The sequence below is a fragment of the Semicossyphus pulcher genome, unplaced genomic scaffold (assembly GCF_022749685.1).
Source record: "Semicossyphus pulcher isolate SPU_LCO1_2020_fin unplaced genomic scaffold, fSemPul1.0.p SCAF_25, whole genome shotgun sequence".
NCBI lineage: Eukaryota > Metazoa > Chordata > Actinopteri > Labriformes > Labridae > Semicossyphus > Semicossyphus pulcher.
Window position 1 is genome coordinate 3,717,150 of NW_027211699.1, and position 16,672 is coordinate 3,733,821.

The following is a 16,672-nucleotide window of genomic DNA, read 5'->3' on the forward strand; positions in this document are numbered from 1 at the left end:
GTTGCACATTAGTATGGTAAATTATGCTCTCAAAAAACAGTGTCAAGATATAAAAGGAGCTCTTATCTCTGTGATATTTCACTACATTTACATATCATTTGTGGATTATGCCGAACCTTCACTTCCATCTGTTGTTTTGTATGCAAAACAGAAAACCAATTATGGATTATCATGCTGTTAAGAACAAAATCTATCAATCACGTGCATGCAGTACGGTGATTTAGAAAGCCTGTTCACTTGGATTAAGCCTGTGTTTAATAATAAGTCACGTTCGTTTAGCAGGCTTCATTTTCAAACTACAAGTTCTCCCGTCGGAAAGCAGCCAGAGCCGTTTGTATTAAAGTAATAAATGTGAGCGATAAGGTGAATGTAGAAACTGCAGCCAGCCTTCAACGGCGCTGAAGGAATCCGAGCTGAGATTGAAATCAAATCCACAAGGCCATTTGTGATGTGATACCGAGAATTTCTGATGCCTAATTCATAATGTAGCAACCCTTCAGGTGCTGAAAGACTGCCGTGCTGCTTGTTTTCAACCCAGACTGTAAAGTACAATAGCAACGGCAATAAGGGGAGAAATCAATGTGTTCTTACACTAACTTCTTCTAATTAGTGATGGATAACATGAATCATATTCTAACGGCAGACATCTATAGGCAGAATAATAAAAACCTCCATATGAAAAAGGACTTAGAGCTTAGGGAACCTCTGCACAATTACAAACAAAGTGACAACAGGTGGGTAACATGAGGATGAAAAGCCTATAAAAAGATCTACAATACCAAAAGTCAAACATTATGATAACGTATGGCTAACAGTATAGCTGAGATCCATCTGCTAAGAAGAGCAGCTGTAAACATGTACAACATGCATCATTGTTTAGACAGGGCCGATAATGTGTTTATGTTAGAGAGGTAATTAAGTGTATCATCTGCATAAAGTCGGATTAAAAGAAGGTTGGACAATTTGAAGCAGCAGATGTTTCCAGACTTTTCGTCCAAGTGTGGGAGTTCCAGAAACACAGGCTGCTACATTTCCCATAATGCAACTCCGTAATCTCTTTATATTTAAGGGATTTTACTCAGTTTTTTATGAACTGCACAACTCCAACTTGACAGTTTGGAAGAGGCATACAAACAGGGGATGGTTATTCTAGTTCCATCTTAATTTTAGGTCTACAAACTTATAGTAATAATATCGATGATTTTCATGTAAATAAATAAATTATTAAGTCACCATCTGTAGCTGATTGAGGTAACACAGTGGTGATTGAGCCTATGGTCGACTGATGAAAGCCTTTGCAGTATTACAGACTGGGTGTCTGGAGCGACTTTTGTAGAAAAAAATCACAAACAGCGCCCAGTTAGTGACGTGTTTTCCATCACCCAGCAGTGGTTGGTCTGCCAGAGAGGGTAGGCGGAGCTAAGCGGCTGCTTCTCCGTTCTCTGCAAGTGTTGCGAGTAAACAGTAATCTACTATGGCTGAACAAACAAAGAAAAGATGAAAAGAATGATGAGAAGTGAAAATCCAAAGATTGACAAACAAATTGGACACTCAGATGAAGGCAAACAGTCTAAAAAGGAAAGTGACCGTCAGCAAGGAAAATCAGGAGTTACAACCGGAGCCAACCGTGGACGTCACACATGCGACCATGTGTCTGGATATCTGGGAAGTGTGCTCCCGCAATTACCTTTTATCACCATAGGTGCCACCAAAGAGAACGAAACTGATATCTTTGAGATTCCCACTTTTTGCTGGATAACACTGATAACATCACTATGACATCATCAGGGTTATTGTTTCAGCCTCAACAGTGCTGCCCCTGAGCCTCACAATACATACAGCTGTTTATCAGGCTAAGTACAGTAGCACTGCCGAAGCATATTTATATTGTCCTTGTCTTTCTTCACCTTCTAAGAGTTTCAAAATAAATAGACGAAGGCCAGTAAGAATTCACCTTATTACAGATGTAAAAAGGTTCAAACACGTGTGGGAAAGTTCTATTCACAGAGACGCAAAACAACAGATTGATAATCTATAAAATACAAACATGCACAAGAGAGGGAAGCAATCAGTGCACAACCATAAACCAGTTTGTTCACACACAGATTAAACTCTCTATTTATACAGTGTGTGAGTGCGCCCCGGCCCCTGACAGCAGATTAGATCAGAAAAAAAAGAGCTGACCAATGAATCCAACTGCCCACGCACAACATGAAAGGTAAGGATTCTGTATGAGATCGTCACATACTGTGTTCAGTGTGACAAAGAGACACTCCTGCGACAGTGTTAGGTTATGAAACTCTGTAACATCAGCACAGGAAATGATCCCAGCGTCAGATGATGCATTATATCAATATCAGACGGCGCTCAGTTTACGCAGAAGAAAAAAAAACATAATAAAATTAAACCTTTAATAAAACATAAGGACAGAAATCACACAGTATGGAAAACTCCCTCTGCAGCCACGAGGGAAATAACTTGAAAAAAGAGAGGGGGGGTGTTATGAGTAAGAATGTCTTCGTTTTAATTAGCCTCGCTGGGTTTTTTTTTTTTTTTGTCGTGCTGGAAACTTCATAACATTTTCTCGCTCCAACCAGCCACTGCATACTAAAGTTCCAGTGACCCCAGAAATGGCAGCTGTGTTCCTCCTCTGCTGCGGAGGAGATGAGGATGGCCGAGGCCGGCTACGCAAAGACGCAGCTTAATTAAGCTTTTGTTCATATAAATGATGAGATAGCGTCTAGTGTTTATCAGAGACAGTTCCGCTCTGTGGCTACACTGAAATGGAAACGATCAGTTGTGGATGACCTTTAGCTTCCTCGGGCCTGTGATGGTGCGGCCGATTCTCTTAAGACTGTATCAGCTTGGTTTCACTGTTTAATGGCACCTAAACGCTGCAACTACTTTTGCAGTAATTGGGAACTACCCTGCTTATTGTGCTGCAACTTAAAGGGCCAGTTCGCAGATTTTCAACCTCAGTCCTATCACGCTATTACGGGGAGCTAATGCCATTATGGTTAAAGAAAATGCAATTCCGCTCTGTGCCTTTGGAGGACGCTATCCACTTCTCCAGTTGGCCCTGGAAAACCTCTGCCAGATGGAGGCCAGGGAGCTCGCTAACACGTCCCCAATCTCGGACACCCACCTCCGACGTCATGTCTCGTTCAAAATCGTCAGGTTTGAAATGTAGACTGCAGACCTGAAGATTTTTTAGACGATCCGCCGGTATATTCTCGTCGGATTTCGGGCCATTGCCTGCAGCGATCACTGTCCTTGACTGGTAAATGGTAGTATTTCACTCCAGCGTCTCTTGCTGGATCGTTCCTTTCAGAGGGAGGGCGCGGTGCATGCTGGGTGATGTAGGAATGTAGAATGGGTGAAACCACAAGCTGTTTGTACGACTTTCTCCACAGCTATGGCGCCAATTTCAAATATTATTGCTTCTATCGATTACAGAGAACACCAGCTTTGACTGACAGCGGCTTTTTCAAGGAGCAAACTGCTCCTTTAATCATTCTGTGTATGCTGTGTTTTTTATTGTATTTATGTGGTTGAAAATGTCCACACCAGCAGCAAAATGAAATTGGACTTTCCACAATTACACCTAAATAAACGTTTTTTTGAACACCTCACATTAAACAACATTATATGCAACTCTTTTCCCACATTATGATTTTGGCCTTTGCCTTCGTTTGATAGGACAGCTGAAGAGAGGCTCGCAGTCTAACCCAGGGCTGATGCCATCGTACATGGGGCGCCTGCTCTACCAACTGAGCTAAACCAGCGCCCTGCAGAAATAACTTTCAAATATTATTACCTATATAACAACATTTCAGATTTGATACTAATTATGTAAACAGCATATAAACAGCCCACTCGGAATATTTGTTTCAATTGCGGTTTTCCTGCTGTTTGCAACCCATGACCTCTTGCGGTAGTCTGACCTTTGTATGATATTAAAACGCCAGAATCAGAAAAATGAATCAGTGTTTGTTTCCTTTGCTCACAGCAGCCATACAAAGACTTTGCCTGAGCAAAATATAGTCTTATATCTAAACTAGGATAAGAACATTTCCACCAAAAGAAAACAAGACAAAGGCTGTGTCTGAAATCATTCGTCCTTACAGTGTGTTATACAGTATATGGTTAAGTTGTTTTCCTTTGGGAATTTTATACACCAAACAGTGCCTTCAACAATTCCCACAATCAGGGCCGGATACAGACTGTTTTGACTGGGGTGGCCCAACTGGGGCACTGACCTATGCAGGGGTGGCATGAAGTATGTGTCCACACACACACCCACACACACACATACGAATGAATAGCATTTAATGAACCCTTCCTTCTAAGCTTATTTCTTTGAGGACTCAAACAGAAGATGTGTGGTCAGTAACAATTTAAAGCATTAAAGGAAATGTGCCACATTGAAGTCCCGCCTCTGACAAGGCAAATAGCCAATCCTCGTTTAGGATTTTGGGGTGGCCAGATCAGATTTCTCTCTTTTTTTTTTTTTATTAGTGCAAAGCCAGTGACAACAAACAAAGCAATACTAATCACTAACAAAAGGTACAAAGGTGATAAGGGGATAGATGGTATTTCACAAGAGAAAAATGACCTCTGACCTGGCCCTGAGGACAGAGAGGCACCGGGGCGGATCTGAGGAAGGACAGGATGTTTTGTATTTGTTTTTTGTTTCTGTCGTCTGCTTTAGGCCGCCACCAGACCCGTAGGAGGTGGCTGGCCCGTTGCAGGTCAGATCTACCTTGAGAGCAGACCCCACCTCTCCAGGCCAATCAGATTTCAAGGATCTGGATCCGCCCCTGCCCACAATGGAACCAAACTGTTACTACTTTTAGCTAGCGATCCCATGATGCAATGCGTTACATTTAGTGGACTCCTGATTCGATTCTACTTTACTGTCATTGCACAAGCACTGAGGCAACGAAATGCAGTAAAAAACAATAATAAAGAGTGAGGATGTGATGATTGTTAGAGTTACAGTATGAACAGCATTCAAAAATACTCTTTGGTGGTGAACATGTAAAATATTTGTAAGAAGAACTCAAACAGCACAGGTTGTTTTTACCGGCCTTCATCACCAACAGCTCGAAAGAAAGTGGGAGAAGAAGCGAGTCGAGGCAGAACGCCAACATGTGAAATTACAACTATTGATCCGTCGTGCTGGAGAATGCATTTCCACTGTGTTTGGATGCATTATTAAAGAGATAGTGTTCAGCACAACAGGTGGACGCTGGCCGTACAGTGTGTGTGCGTGAGTGTGATAAGAGCTACAGGCGGCTGTGTGGATCAGATTAGTATCAACAGTGTCGCAGATTGTTGCGCCGTCACGTCTCGCACAATAACTTCAACAACAAATAATCTCTTTCATCCGCTCTATGATTATTTCAACAGCATTAGAAATATAACAGCTGGTCGGGGTTTTTTTCAGAGCTCAATATGCTTACAGAGCGAACGTATGGCACAGAGAGAGGGAAATGTTAATGTGAGAGACGGGGAAGGCTGCAAAACAAGAGTGTGGTGGTGTGGAGGAGGAGGGAGGGGACGGGGGGGGAGGGGGGAGCAGAGGTGATGGGAAAAAGGTACAGTATGTTTCTCAGACAAGTGGAGGCTTTTCTTCTTGAAGCATATGGCTCAGAGACTTGTTTGTGTGGGAAGTGCTGAATAATGAATTCTTAATGAGAGAGAGTTTGGACACTTTGCAGAGCGACTTTTTTTCTCCGACAGGGGAGAAGATGTCTCGTCTCTTCTGTTGGACTTTAGAGCGCATACAGGAGGATTAACACAATGAAAAACCAAAACATACAAATATGTTGGTCTGTTCTACTCTTTATTATATATGAAGGAACATGCAAATAAGTGCTGCGTGCATAAACCGACCAGCCATAGCATTACGACCACTGACGGGTGAAGTGAAAAACACTGATTGTCTCGCTACAATGTACAATCTGCCATCTCGAGAGGACCTGTACACCTCCAGGACCCTGAGGTGAGCAGGTACGATCAAGGCTGACCCCTCTCACCCCGGACACAGAGACCCTCCCCTCTGGCAAGAGGCTGCGCTCCATCAGGACCAAAACCTCCCGACACAGGAAAAGTTTCTTCCCCTGTGCTGCCGGTCTCGTCAACAAGGCCCCGCTGATTCTGATCTGAAGTGGTCCAAGGAAGGAAAACCAAGGAACCAGCAGCAGGGTCATGGGCAGCCAAGGCTCATCGAGCTACTGAAGCTCAGATTGCTGAAAAAGTTAGATAGAAAGGTGTCAGAACGAACAGTGCATCGCAATTAGTTGTGTACGGGGCTGTGTAGCCGCAGACCGGTCAGGGTGCCCATGCTGACTCCTGTCCACCGCTAAAACTGCCTACAATGGGCACGTGAGCATCAGAACTGGACCACGCAGCAATGGGAGAAGGTGGTCTGATGAATCACGTTTTCTTTTACATTATGTGGACAGCGGGGTGCATGTGTGTTGTTTAACTAGGGGAGACATGGCACCAGGAGGCGGTGTGATGCTTTGGGCAATGAACTGCTGGGAAACCTTTGGTCCTGCCATTCATGTGGATGTTACTTTGACACGTACCACCTACCTAAACATTGTTGCAGACCAAGTACACCCCTTAATGGAAACAGTATTCCCTAATGGCCTCTTTCAGCAGGATAATGCGCCCTGCCACACTGCAAAAAAGCTTCAGGAATGGTTTGAGGAACACGACGAGTTCAAGGTGTTGACTTGGCCTTCAAATTCCTCAGATCTCAATCCAATGGAGCATCTGTGAGATGTGCTGGACAAACACGTCCGATCCACGGAGGCCCCACCTCGCAACTTACAGGACTTAAAGGATCTGCTGGTATATTTTTTTTCATAACAATAAACAAAAATAAATCGTATATCTCCCTGCATATTTAAACAAAGAAAATTAAACCAAAGTACATCAATAATCTTACAGTGTTTATGCATCCACTAATGTACAAAGGGAATCTGTAGCTCTCTGCGGGATAGTTACATAAATTAATATATGATAACAACAGATAAAGTTGAATATTTTAAATTAACTTACAAGTTTAAATTTTCAACTAAGTTTGCAGAGTGGCTCCAACTTCTGCTCCAACACACGTCTGCACAAATTACAGCAACAGCTCCAAACTTCCTGCTTTATCTGTCGGAGATTAAGATACAGCGATCAGCCGTAACGTCGTGACCACCTGCCTTCCTCCTTTTGCCGCCATAACAGCCCTGACCCGTCGATAGACCTCTGAAGGTGTGCTGAGGTTCCTGGCACCGAGACGTTAGCAGCAGATAAGTTGCGAGGCTGTGGCTTTGATTAACGACCAGGTGAGCTCAAATTTAAGATCATTGTTCTATAAAGTTAAATTATATAACCTGCACAACTTCAGCAGGCGGTTGATACGATGGAGAAAAACTTGTTTACTTACATTTCCTCCTCTGAAAGTGCGGCTGCTCTGACAGGGCCAGAGTGCACGGCTACGTTGCATAACATCTAATAACCTTTTTTTTATCTGTCTGTTTATATTTTTGCAGCTGAAAGCATCGCTGACACCCGGTGCCGGTGTCACCGCTCTCCACATTCACTGTTTGCTGTTCTCTAAATGCTTCTATTGTTGCTTCACTCCTTCCCAAAAAACAAAACCTTGACATCAGCGGCCCTCCTGGGGCAGCTATTACACAAGTCACAGCGTTACATCACCCCAAATCCATTTTCTTATGACTTTAATATTCCTTAAAGGGCTTAGGAGAAATGACTTTCCCTCACACCTGTAAGCTTCATTGTTGCTTTTTTTATAACATCCAAAACAGTGCATCCACTTTGGATTACAGACTAAACCTCTCTTCCCCTTTTTTTAGTCCTCATAATCCTCAGGAGACGTTCAAGAGACAATACGCTTATACCGATGAGTTATGTCACGTATTGTAATGTGCTGTAAGACGTCACCGAATGATCTTACAATCACAAAGCTGTAATGTAGCGATGAAACATGATGGAGGGCGTTGTCTCTTTAGTTGCCAGAACACTCCCTCCAAATAATAACGCAGCGGCTCTTATTGTGTGGCTTTGAAATGAGTTCCTTCCTCCTGACAACAGTTTAACCGCTCGCTCAGTGGTAATATCTCAGCTCCTGCAGCTATAAACCATTTAGCTTTAGCGACCTGCTACAGATGATAGTAATTATGCCCTGACCCGTCTAACCTCCTCCATCTAATATCCCTTTTGTCACATGCGCACTTTTGTCTCTCCGGCTTTTGTCCGCCTCTCTCTCCTCCCGTCTTCATCTTCACAAAGAAATCAATTTTAATCCGGGCGCCGATATGTTTTCATTACTTATTAAGAAATGTTTTCATTTTACTTCCAACACGGACTGAATAAATAAGAGCAGGAGTGGGCAGCGTGAAAAAAATAATAAAATTGTCTTTCCTGAATAATAGATAAAGGTAAAGTGCTCGGGGACAGATTATCATTTTGGAAACTGAATTATTGAGATGATTACGGCGCTGATGTGTGGAGCAGATTGCCACTGCATAGGAGGGGAGGACGAGGAGGAGGGAGGGGGGGTCTGTGGGAATAAAGTGTGTGTTTGACCTGAAAACTAATGTATGCCTTTTGAAATTCAATGTACAGTGCATGAGGAAATACACACGTGCGAATTGAGGGAACGCAGAGGAAGGAGGAAGAGTTAAAGAGTGTAAAAGTAAGCAGCACTGGGATAATGAAAGAGGTGGGAGCTGTCCTTGGTGCTGAATCTGCGGGGAGCACAAACTGCTGCAATTTCTGATCTGCATCAACGTCCATTGTGTGTGTGTGTGTGTGTGTGTGTGTGTGTGTGTGTGTGTGTGTGTGTGTGTGTGTGTGTGCGCGCGCGCAAAAAAAACCAAACTAAACAAACACAGCTGGCTCTCGTGGCACCCCGCCACGAAAGAAACCTCCATCCGCTGCCTTTACAAAATGCGCGTTTTCCAGATGAATAATACACAGCGAGAAATGACAAATAGTCGAAGTGATTAAAGATTTATCACGTGGGAGCCTGAAAGCGAAATGGGTTTCATCTCTTGAATGTGACTCCGCTTTCTGGAGCCGATTGAACAGGGACGGCGCGGATCCCTCCCCTCCTCCGGTCGTGATGCAGTGGAGCCGCTCTGCGCAGAACCGGGCTCGCGGTATAAAAGCGACTGCACTCTCACACAGGAGGAGTGTAACAACAACGCGGGGACACGGGCGAGAAGTCACTGCAGCTTTTCAGCGCGTACAAAAGCCACAACACAGACGGGAACATGGGGGCCACAGAGAAGGGGATCTGCTGGAGACTTTTTCTATTTTCATGCCTCTTTTTGGAAAGTTCGTGCCAAGAGTTTGGCGCACAGACGCAGTTCATTTGCACCTCCGTACCAAAGGATATGGACATTTGCGCGGCAACGTTGCAGAACAGCGTGCCAGGAGAGGATTTGAAGACCACCGTGATGCAGCTGCGGGAGACGGTTTTGCAGCAGAAGGAGACGATCATGAACCAAAAGGAAACCATCAGAGAACTGACTTCAAAGTTGGCTCGGTGCGAGAGCCAGAGCGGCGGAGCGGAGCCCGGGGACGCGCGGGCCGGCGGCAGGAGGAAAGAAGCGGGGACCAAAAACACAATGGGGGATGTATCGAGGGGCCCCGCGGACACTTTGACGCAACTATCGCAGACTTTACAGTCGCTGAAGCAGAGATTAGAAAACCTGGAGGTAGGCTGGGGGACATTTTTGGAACACTTTGGGTGACTCTGCGTAAAATTCCGGACACCGTACAAACAATTGTGTTTAAACTAGTAAAAAAAAAAAACATACACATGGTAAACATAAACAACAATATCAGATTATGGGCTTAGATTGCAGATTCTAAATCAAAATGTGCCATAATGTCAGCACACAAGATCAAAACAACCATTACGGATAGAAAATAAGTTGTTTGTATTCTTTAATTTGAGTCAAATTTTTCTTTCCCCTTGACAGCAATTCAGCAGAAGTAACAACTCGGTGCAGGCGAACAGCCTCAAAGACCTGCTCCAGAGTAAAATCGACGACTTGGAGAAGCAGGTTCTGTCCCGCGTGAACAGCATCGAGGAGGGGAAGCCCGGGCTCCGGAACGAGACGGAGCAGCGTGGGAGAGTGGAGTCCACGCTCACGTCTCTGCACCAGAGGATCACCGACCTTGAGAAAGGTAGTTTGGGAAGACATGGAAGGCGGCTCGCGCGCAAAAAAAAAAGTGCAGAAAGATCTGGGAGGAGTTTGGTGCGTGCGCAAAACCGCAGCGAGGGCGCAAAATAAATATCCAGTTTGGCATTATAAGCTTTTATGACCTCAGTCGATTTAATGTTTTACTCATCCTCTCAAAGCTGCAGCAGCCCGTTTATATTCTGCAGGTTCCTGCTCTAATTCATGCAGATTAAACCTTTCAAACACGCAGGGAACAGCCAATCCCTGCATTATCTCTGGGAGCCGTTTGGGAACTTAAAAAACCGCGCTGCGCTCTCCTTTTGAGACACCAATGATACCAAACATGAAATAAAAACTGGCGTAAAAGTGCAGCAGAGAGGCGTGGTGGGAGAGGAAGACATGAGATGAAGGTTAACAACGCCAGCACTCATGTGGGGAGATTTTATCATGCGAGATTAAAGCAAATCTGGAGCGCCACGATGGTGGATTTGTTGTGTAACGGTATAATTCCTGCGTAAATCCGCAGGATGTGTGAATATGAGCGTGTGTTTAAAAATGTAAAATGAGAGAAACACTGACGATGATGTCTTTTTCTATCTCTCCTCTCCACAGGTCAAAGAGAGAGCAGGCCTCTGGATAAATTCCAGCTCACGTTCCCGCTGAGAACCAACTACATGTACGCCAAAGTGAAGAAGAGTTTGCCGGAGATGTACGCCCTCACCGTGTGCATGTGGCTCAAGTCCAACGCGTCCCCCGGAGTGGGCACGCCTTTCTCTTACGCAGTTCCGGGTCAGGCCAACGAGCTGGTCCTCATAGAGTGGGGGAACAACCCCATGGAGATCCTAATAAACGACAAGGTAGGAAAGAAGAGATGGGAATGTTGACATGATATGACTTTGAGATAAAGCAAATATTAACTCTTTATCTGCCTTCTTCTAGGTTGCAAAGCTTCCTTTCCTTATTAATGATGGAAAGTGGCATCACATCTGCGTCACCTGGACCACGCGGGATGGGGTTTGGGAAGCTTTCCAAGATGGCGTCAGGAGGGGGAGTGGAGAGAATCTGGCTCCTTACCATCCAATCAAACCGCAGGGGCTGCTGATCCTCGGCCAAGAGCAGGTAAGCGCAACACACAAATAAGCACCAAAACATTACTCCACAATGAGCGAGCATTTGGCGAGGGAAAGCTTCCTTTCAAAGGGCAGAAACCTCGAGTAGAACCAGATCCATCTGCCACGACCGGATGGGCCAAGAAAAAGGGGATAGAGCGAGAGATATTTACCGCTTTGCAACAGGATGTTGGGGCGGGAAACAATGCAGACAGATCAGTTTAAGCTTAACAGGTGGATGTCATGGTGTGTTAAATGAGCTAACAAGGTGGAAAAGTAATTGTCCCATTTCATTGTGACATAATAAAAAATCATCGGTTGTAATTTTCAGCTCCATCCGCGCTGAAATCCACATAATAGGTTTAATAAGGTGATTAGGAGCTCATCAGGAATCCCACATCGACTGAAGACTTACGTCCCTCAGTTTAATCAGTCAAAAAAATCCAAGAAGCAATTTAGGTCTCAGCCCGAAGGAAAGAAAAGAAATCACATCCTTCTTAATTAAATCCTTTTGTCTCCTCCGCAGGACACGCTCGGAGGAGGATTCGACGCCACGCAAGCGTTCGTGGGAGACCTCGCAAACTTTCACATCTGGGACCGGAAACTATCCGTGGGGGAGATTTACAATCTAGCGACTTGCAGCAGCAAAGCGCAAGTGGGCAACGTTTTCGCCTGGATGGAGACGAGCCTCGATATTTACGGGGGAGCCTCCAAGTGGACATTTGAAGCTTGCCGCCAGCTCAACTGAAACCGCAGCCAAGCGAATATCAACGTGTTCGAGCCACTTCTTTGTCACAGCATCGGTAAACTCAGCTGAAAGATCAGGATTCTTTCTGGATTTGTTATAGATATTTGAAAACACTTGATAGATTTGTACCAGATTCTCATGTGGGGGTGAAAGGTCACAGGAAAAAGGACACTTTGGCATCCTGTGGTGCTCTCGCGGCTGCTCAAGCTTCCGGTTTGAAGAAGCAGCTGATGCCGCTCCAGAGAGCAGAGGGCGCTCTCGGAGACCAAAATGTCACGTCAGCATCCGAAGTCCGGTAGGAGGTCGTAGGATGTAGTTTTTAGCGAACCAGATGTCACAACAAAAAAACGACTGCAAGCGTCTTTTCTGTCTCGACTGCCAGGGATTTTCACTGTGAAAAAGGGGCCAAGGTGGACTTCTTCAAAAAGGAACGAGATCTTCAAGAGGTCATGAAAAAGACGACATAGTTTCTCTCACTCTATTCTCCCTGCCACCACCTGCTTGATGTGATTTCGTGTAAAAGAATGACGTATTTATTGCCAACATTGGAGCCTGAGTGCCTTGGGCTGTTGAAAAAAAATCTCAGCACATTCATTATGATTTGCAGAGTGTTTGTGTTTATTTTCCTGTAAAGTAGTTTTAAAAAGAGACTCTGAGCGACGTCGGGTGGAGATCGTTTCATGTGAAATGCAATTCATTGATGAGTATGACGCATTTTGCAGATGTTTCAGTGGGAATGTTCTCTGTACAGTAACAGCATGTCTTAACTTCTGTAAATGCTGCGTCAGCATCTTTGATCTTTGCTTTTACTTTCCTACTTTTGGGTTGAGATTTTATACTGTACTGTTATATGCTTAAAGCATGGCAAAACGACAGATGAAAAAAGTTCTAGTTTTTGTAATAAATTGTGATACTTGAATCATACACAGGTGTAACGTTACTTTAGACATTAGACACTATGCACTCTATGATACAAAGACTGAAATATGGTCTCATTGGACACACATGGGCACTACGTTTGAAGGTCGAAAGCATACCTTTAACCTGTTTTGCTGAGTTTAAATTGCTAGCTTGCTAATTGGACTATTATAGTTTGGCGGCTTTAATCAATATTTTCATAAAAGCAATTGATCATGTGACTGCTTGCATGTGAAGGGGTCCCTCTTCATTACGAACCTGAAGAGAGTTATCTTCCAGCTCCGCAAATTCCACAAAGGTCTGCTGACTGTTAGCAAACCCTGCTAATTGTTAGCATCTTTAAACTAATTGTTGTGGTTTTTACAGGGGTGGATCCAGACTTTTTTGACTTGGGTGGCCCAACTGGGGCACTGATTAATGCAGGGGTGGCAAGAAATATGCCCCTCCCCCAAATGAGAAGATATATATATAAGACAAGATATACTGTATGTCCAGAGTAACAATTTAACGTACTGACAAAAGGAAATGTGTCACATTGAAATGCAAAAAAAGTGACTAGCAGTCTGTTATAGCTCAAGTACTTGATTTTAACGCCCTGCCTCTGACACAGCAAATAGCCCATCATAGTTATGGATTTTGGGGTGGCCAATCAGATTTTAAGGGGGCCACCCCTCTGGATCCGCCACATGGCCCAAAAAAGCACGAAGAGGCAATTAATGCTTAGCACTAAATGGCAGACAGGCAAAGTTTGCGATTAGCTAGTGAAGAAAGTGGAGAATTTAGCAGCAACAAAGTTGGATATTTTTGTCAGGAGATGGTGGAGACCAAAAACAAAGCTAAAATGAGCAACAAAAAAACCCCTCCATTTGACACCAGATCAATTGTAATTTTTTTAATGTCCTGCTAAGAGTTTTAATATGCAACTTTGTTAACATCATCATTAAAACTCTGAAAGATGATGTAAGCTTGTTTGCACCGCCCCCCCCTGTGGCCAGAAATCATATACTCAAAACATATCATCTTAAAACAAGTGTACGATAATTTTTTGCTGCTTTTTTTGAAAACTAATTTCAATGTATGACAGCCACCATGAACTGAACTGTCTTTAAAAAACAAGCCGGCAAACAAATGACTTAACTATCTGATCCACACAATGTATGCAGGTGTACGTCTTCTGGAGAGACTTTGCCTTGGTCTGCAGGGAAAATAATGATTTAACCCACTATGGCTTCTTGTTTTTGTTGACCATCTGTGATTCCCTTAGAAGCACTAGTACACCAAAGACTATGATATAATCCTTAAAGAAACAGCTCTACTGAACAGTAGTTCCAAGCTTTGCACCATTGTTTTAAGACTGGACTTGAATGGCTTTAACCAGTAATTTTTCAAGTAGACCTCAGTCTAAATGAAAGAGAGTCTACATTTAAAGTCTCAAATGAAAATGGGAGCACAAAAACATAACAGACAAGTTCTCATCAATTTAAATGTGTTCTTAGTCTCTTTTCATACAATTCTGAATGACACTGACGGCACTAAACAGCTACTCTTTCAAAACCAAACAATATACTGTATGTCTCACACAATGGGCTACATAATTGTGGTTAAATCATACTTGATCCCATTAAAATAATAGCAAATAACTTGCCATTTAACATTTCCATAGAGGACTCAGGAGGTGAACTTGCCTCCATTTTTCAAACACGCCACCTTTCGTCAGTGAAGAATCAATTTCAGGGGGATGAAGGTAAAGAGAACATGAGGAGGAGGATGCTAACCAAACCTTAAAGAGTACAGAAACAACATAGGCACGCAGACTCTAAGTACACATATTTTTGCACATTACAATGTAAACTTGCTGCTCTGTTCACAAAAGGTCACTGTAGAGGTCATACTGTTTCTGCGCTAATGAAGCATAGCTGACAGCGCTAACGTTAGAGGAGGGTCCACCCTTTATTGTTAGCGAGGTCATACAGTCCCACCACGGACGGGTCAGGTGTCCCACAATTGGTTTCCATTCTGCCCCTCTGAGGTAGGGGGACGTGTTCACATCGATAGTCTTTTCCCAAGACATCGGACCAACTTCAGCCCCTACCAAGCGCACAGCCATTACAGTCGGCTACTGTGACACGTGTGTGGTTGGGTTCCTGTGCAGATTCACACACAAACACAGTATGATCACTTCCTGAGTGGCCACTGGAGGCCTTAGAAGAGATTGATTCCCCTCATTACATCCACCTGGCCTCATTGACCCCTAGACCATATTTGCGAGAGTCAGGACTTTTTTTTCTCTTGACCTAAATTCTGCCCCAGATCTTGTCAGGTACATTTTTGGCTCAGCCAGATAATAGCCAGCCCATTGACCTCTCCTGGGCTTTTCTCGTTCCTAATTGGTTTGTGCCGGCATGCTCTCCGATCCAAATTAGCTCAGAGGAAAGGTGTGATGGGAGGTGATTTTTGTCCTGCACATCTGGCTCCAATCTCGTCTGCATAGCTCATGTGAAAATTGAATCACACCTGACTGTTTTTTTCTAAGTTTTCCACAGAGAATTGCCTGTCCTTGAAATGACACTGAGGAACAGCAGTAAGGAATGAGCTTTTTCAATGGAGTGACAAGGCGGATAACAAGCCTTTATTGCATTAGGTACATCGTGTATCTGCTTCATGTCAGATCATCATGCAGTACAACTGTGTCATTTGAGGACAGCAACGTGATTCTTTAACCGAAATGCTAACAAATTAGCACGGTTCATCCTCTGTGGACCTTGAATGGGTGTACCAATTTTCACTGTAATCCATCAAATAGTTATGGAGATATGTTACCAATACAATTTTCAACCACATCGAGGCATAACAGAAAATTCAAGGGATCACTGAATTTGGGACCCTTGCATAAATGTGAAATTTTATGCCAATATATCCAATAGTTGCTAAATTATGTAGTCTAAATCTACAGAATAATGCTACTAGCATGGATAAACATGTTAATCTATTAAATATAGAGAGTCTAGCCAATGACATTTGAGTGTAAGGGCAACTCCACTGATTTTAAGGTGGTGATACAAGCATCAACTATTACATAAACATCAACAGACGATGTAAACATCAAGCAACATGATGAGACACAGGGCAACAGGTCTATGGGCAACAAGGCTCTCTATACTCCTCCGTTCCAGTCACAACTATGGCGTTACCATAGCAACTCCTAGTACGACCGCAATTTAAGCTAGGTCAAACGACGAGCAATAAACCATCTCAAATGTGTTTTTAGTTTATATTGAATTATTGCGCTTGGATGGCCGCCATTGTTCCGAAAATTCATGGCCGCCATTGTTCCGAGATCACATGACCCAAAATCTGGGCTGTGATTGGAGCATTTGTGATATAATTCTGTATGTTGACCATAAGAGGTTTCCAGATTTCCAGATCAGAGGAGGTTGACCTTTTTCAATGCAAAAGTGTACACTCAACATTGACGTTGACTGTTGATATTGATGTAAAAGTTGATACGTGTATCACCACCTTTACACACTATAGTACTTGTAACTACAACCGCGTTGTGCGAAAATTGGTATTAAACTATTTCGCGCTTCTGGAAGGCACAGCAAAATCTGATAGATAGCCTCCTGATGTAATTTGAGTCAGTAGCCCATTTTACACTGTGGTTCCGCCGCTGCGTT

General features: G+C 43.7%; 1 protein-coding gene across 1 annotated transcript; it reads left to right on the forward strand.

Annotated features, from left to right (window-relative positions):
• The first annotated feature begins 9,233 nt into the window (after positions 1 to 9,233).
• On the forward strand, positions 9,234 to 13,001 carry nptx1l (neuronal pentraxin 1 like). The gene is made up of 5 exons (XM_069676067.1): positions 9,234 to 9,749; positions 10,017 to 10,224; positions 10,833 to 11,077; positions 11,160 to 11,339; positions 11,856 to 13,001. Exons 1-5 carry the CDS (start codon positions 9,303 to 9,305, stop codon positions 12,075 to 12,077), a joined length of 1,302 nt encoding a protein of 433 aa, XP_069532168.1. The 5' UTR covers positions 9,234 to 9,302; the 3' UTR covers positions 12,078 to 13,001.
• Positions 13,002 to 16,672: the final 3,671 nt, after the last annotated feature.

Coding starts and splice junctions, on each gene's coding strand:
- nptx1l (XM_069676067.1), top strand. CDS start 9,303: ATGGGGGCCACAGAGAAGGGGATCTGCTGGAGACTTTTTCTATTTTCA. Junction 11,078..11,159: donor AGATCCTAATAAACGACAAG/GTAGGAAAGAAG, acceptor GCCTTCTTCTAG/GTTGCAAAGCTTCCTTTCCT. Junction 11,340..11,855: donor TGATCCTCGGCCAAGAGCAG/GTAAGCGCAACA, acceptor TCTCCTCCGCAG/GACACGCTCGGAGGAGGATT.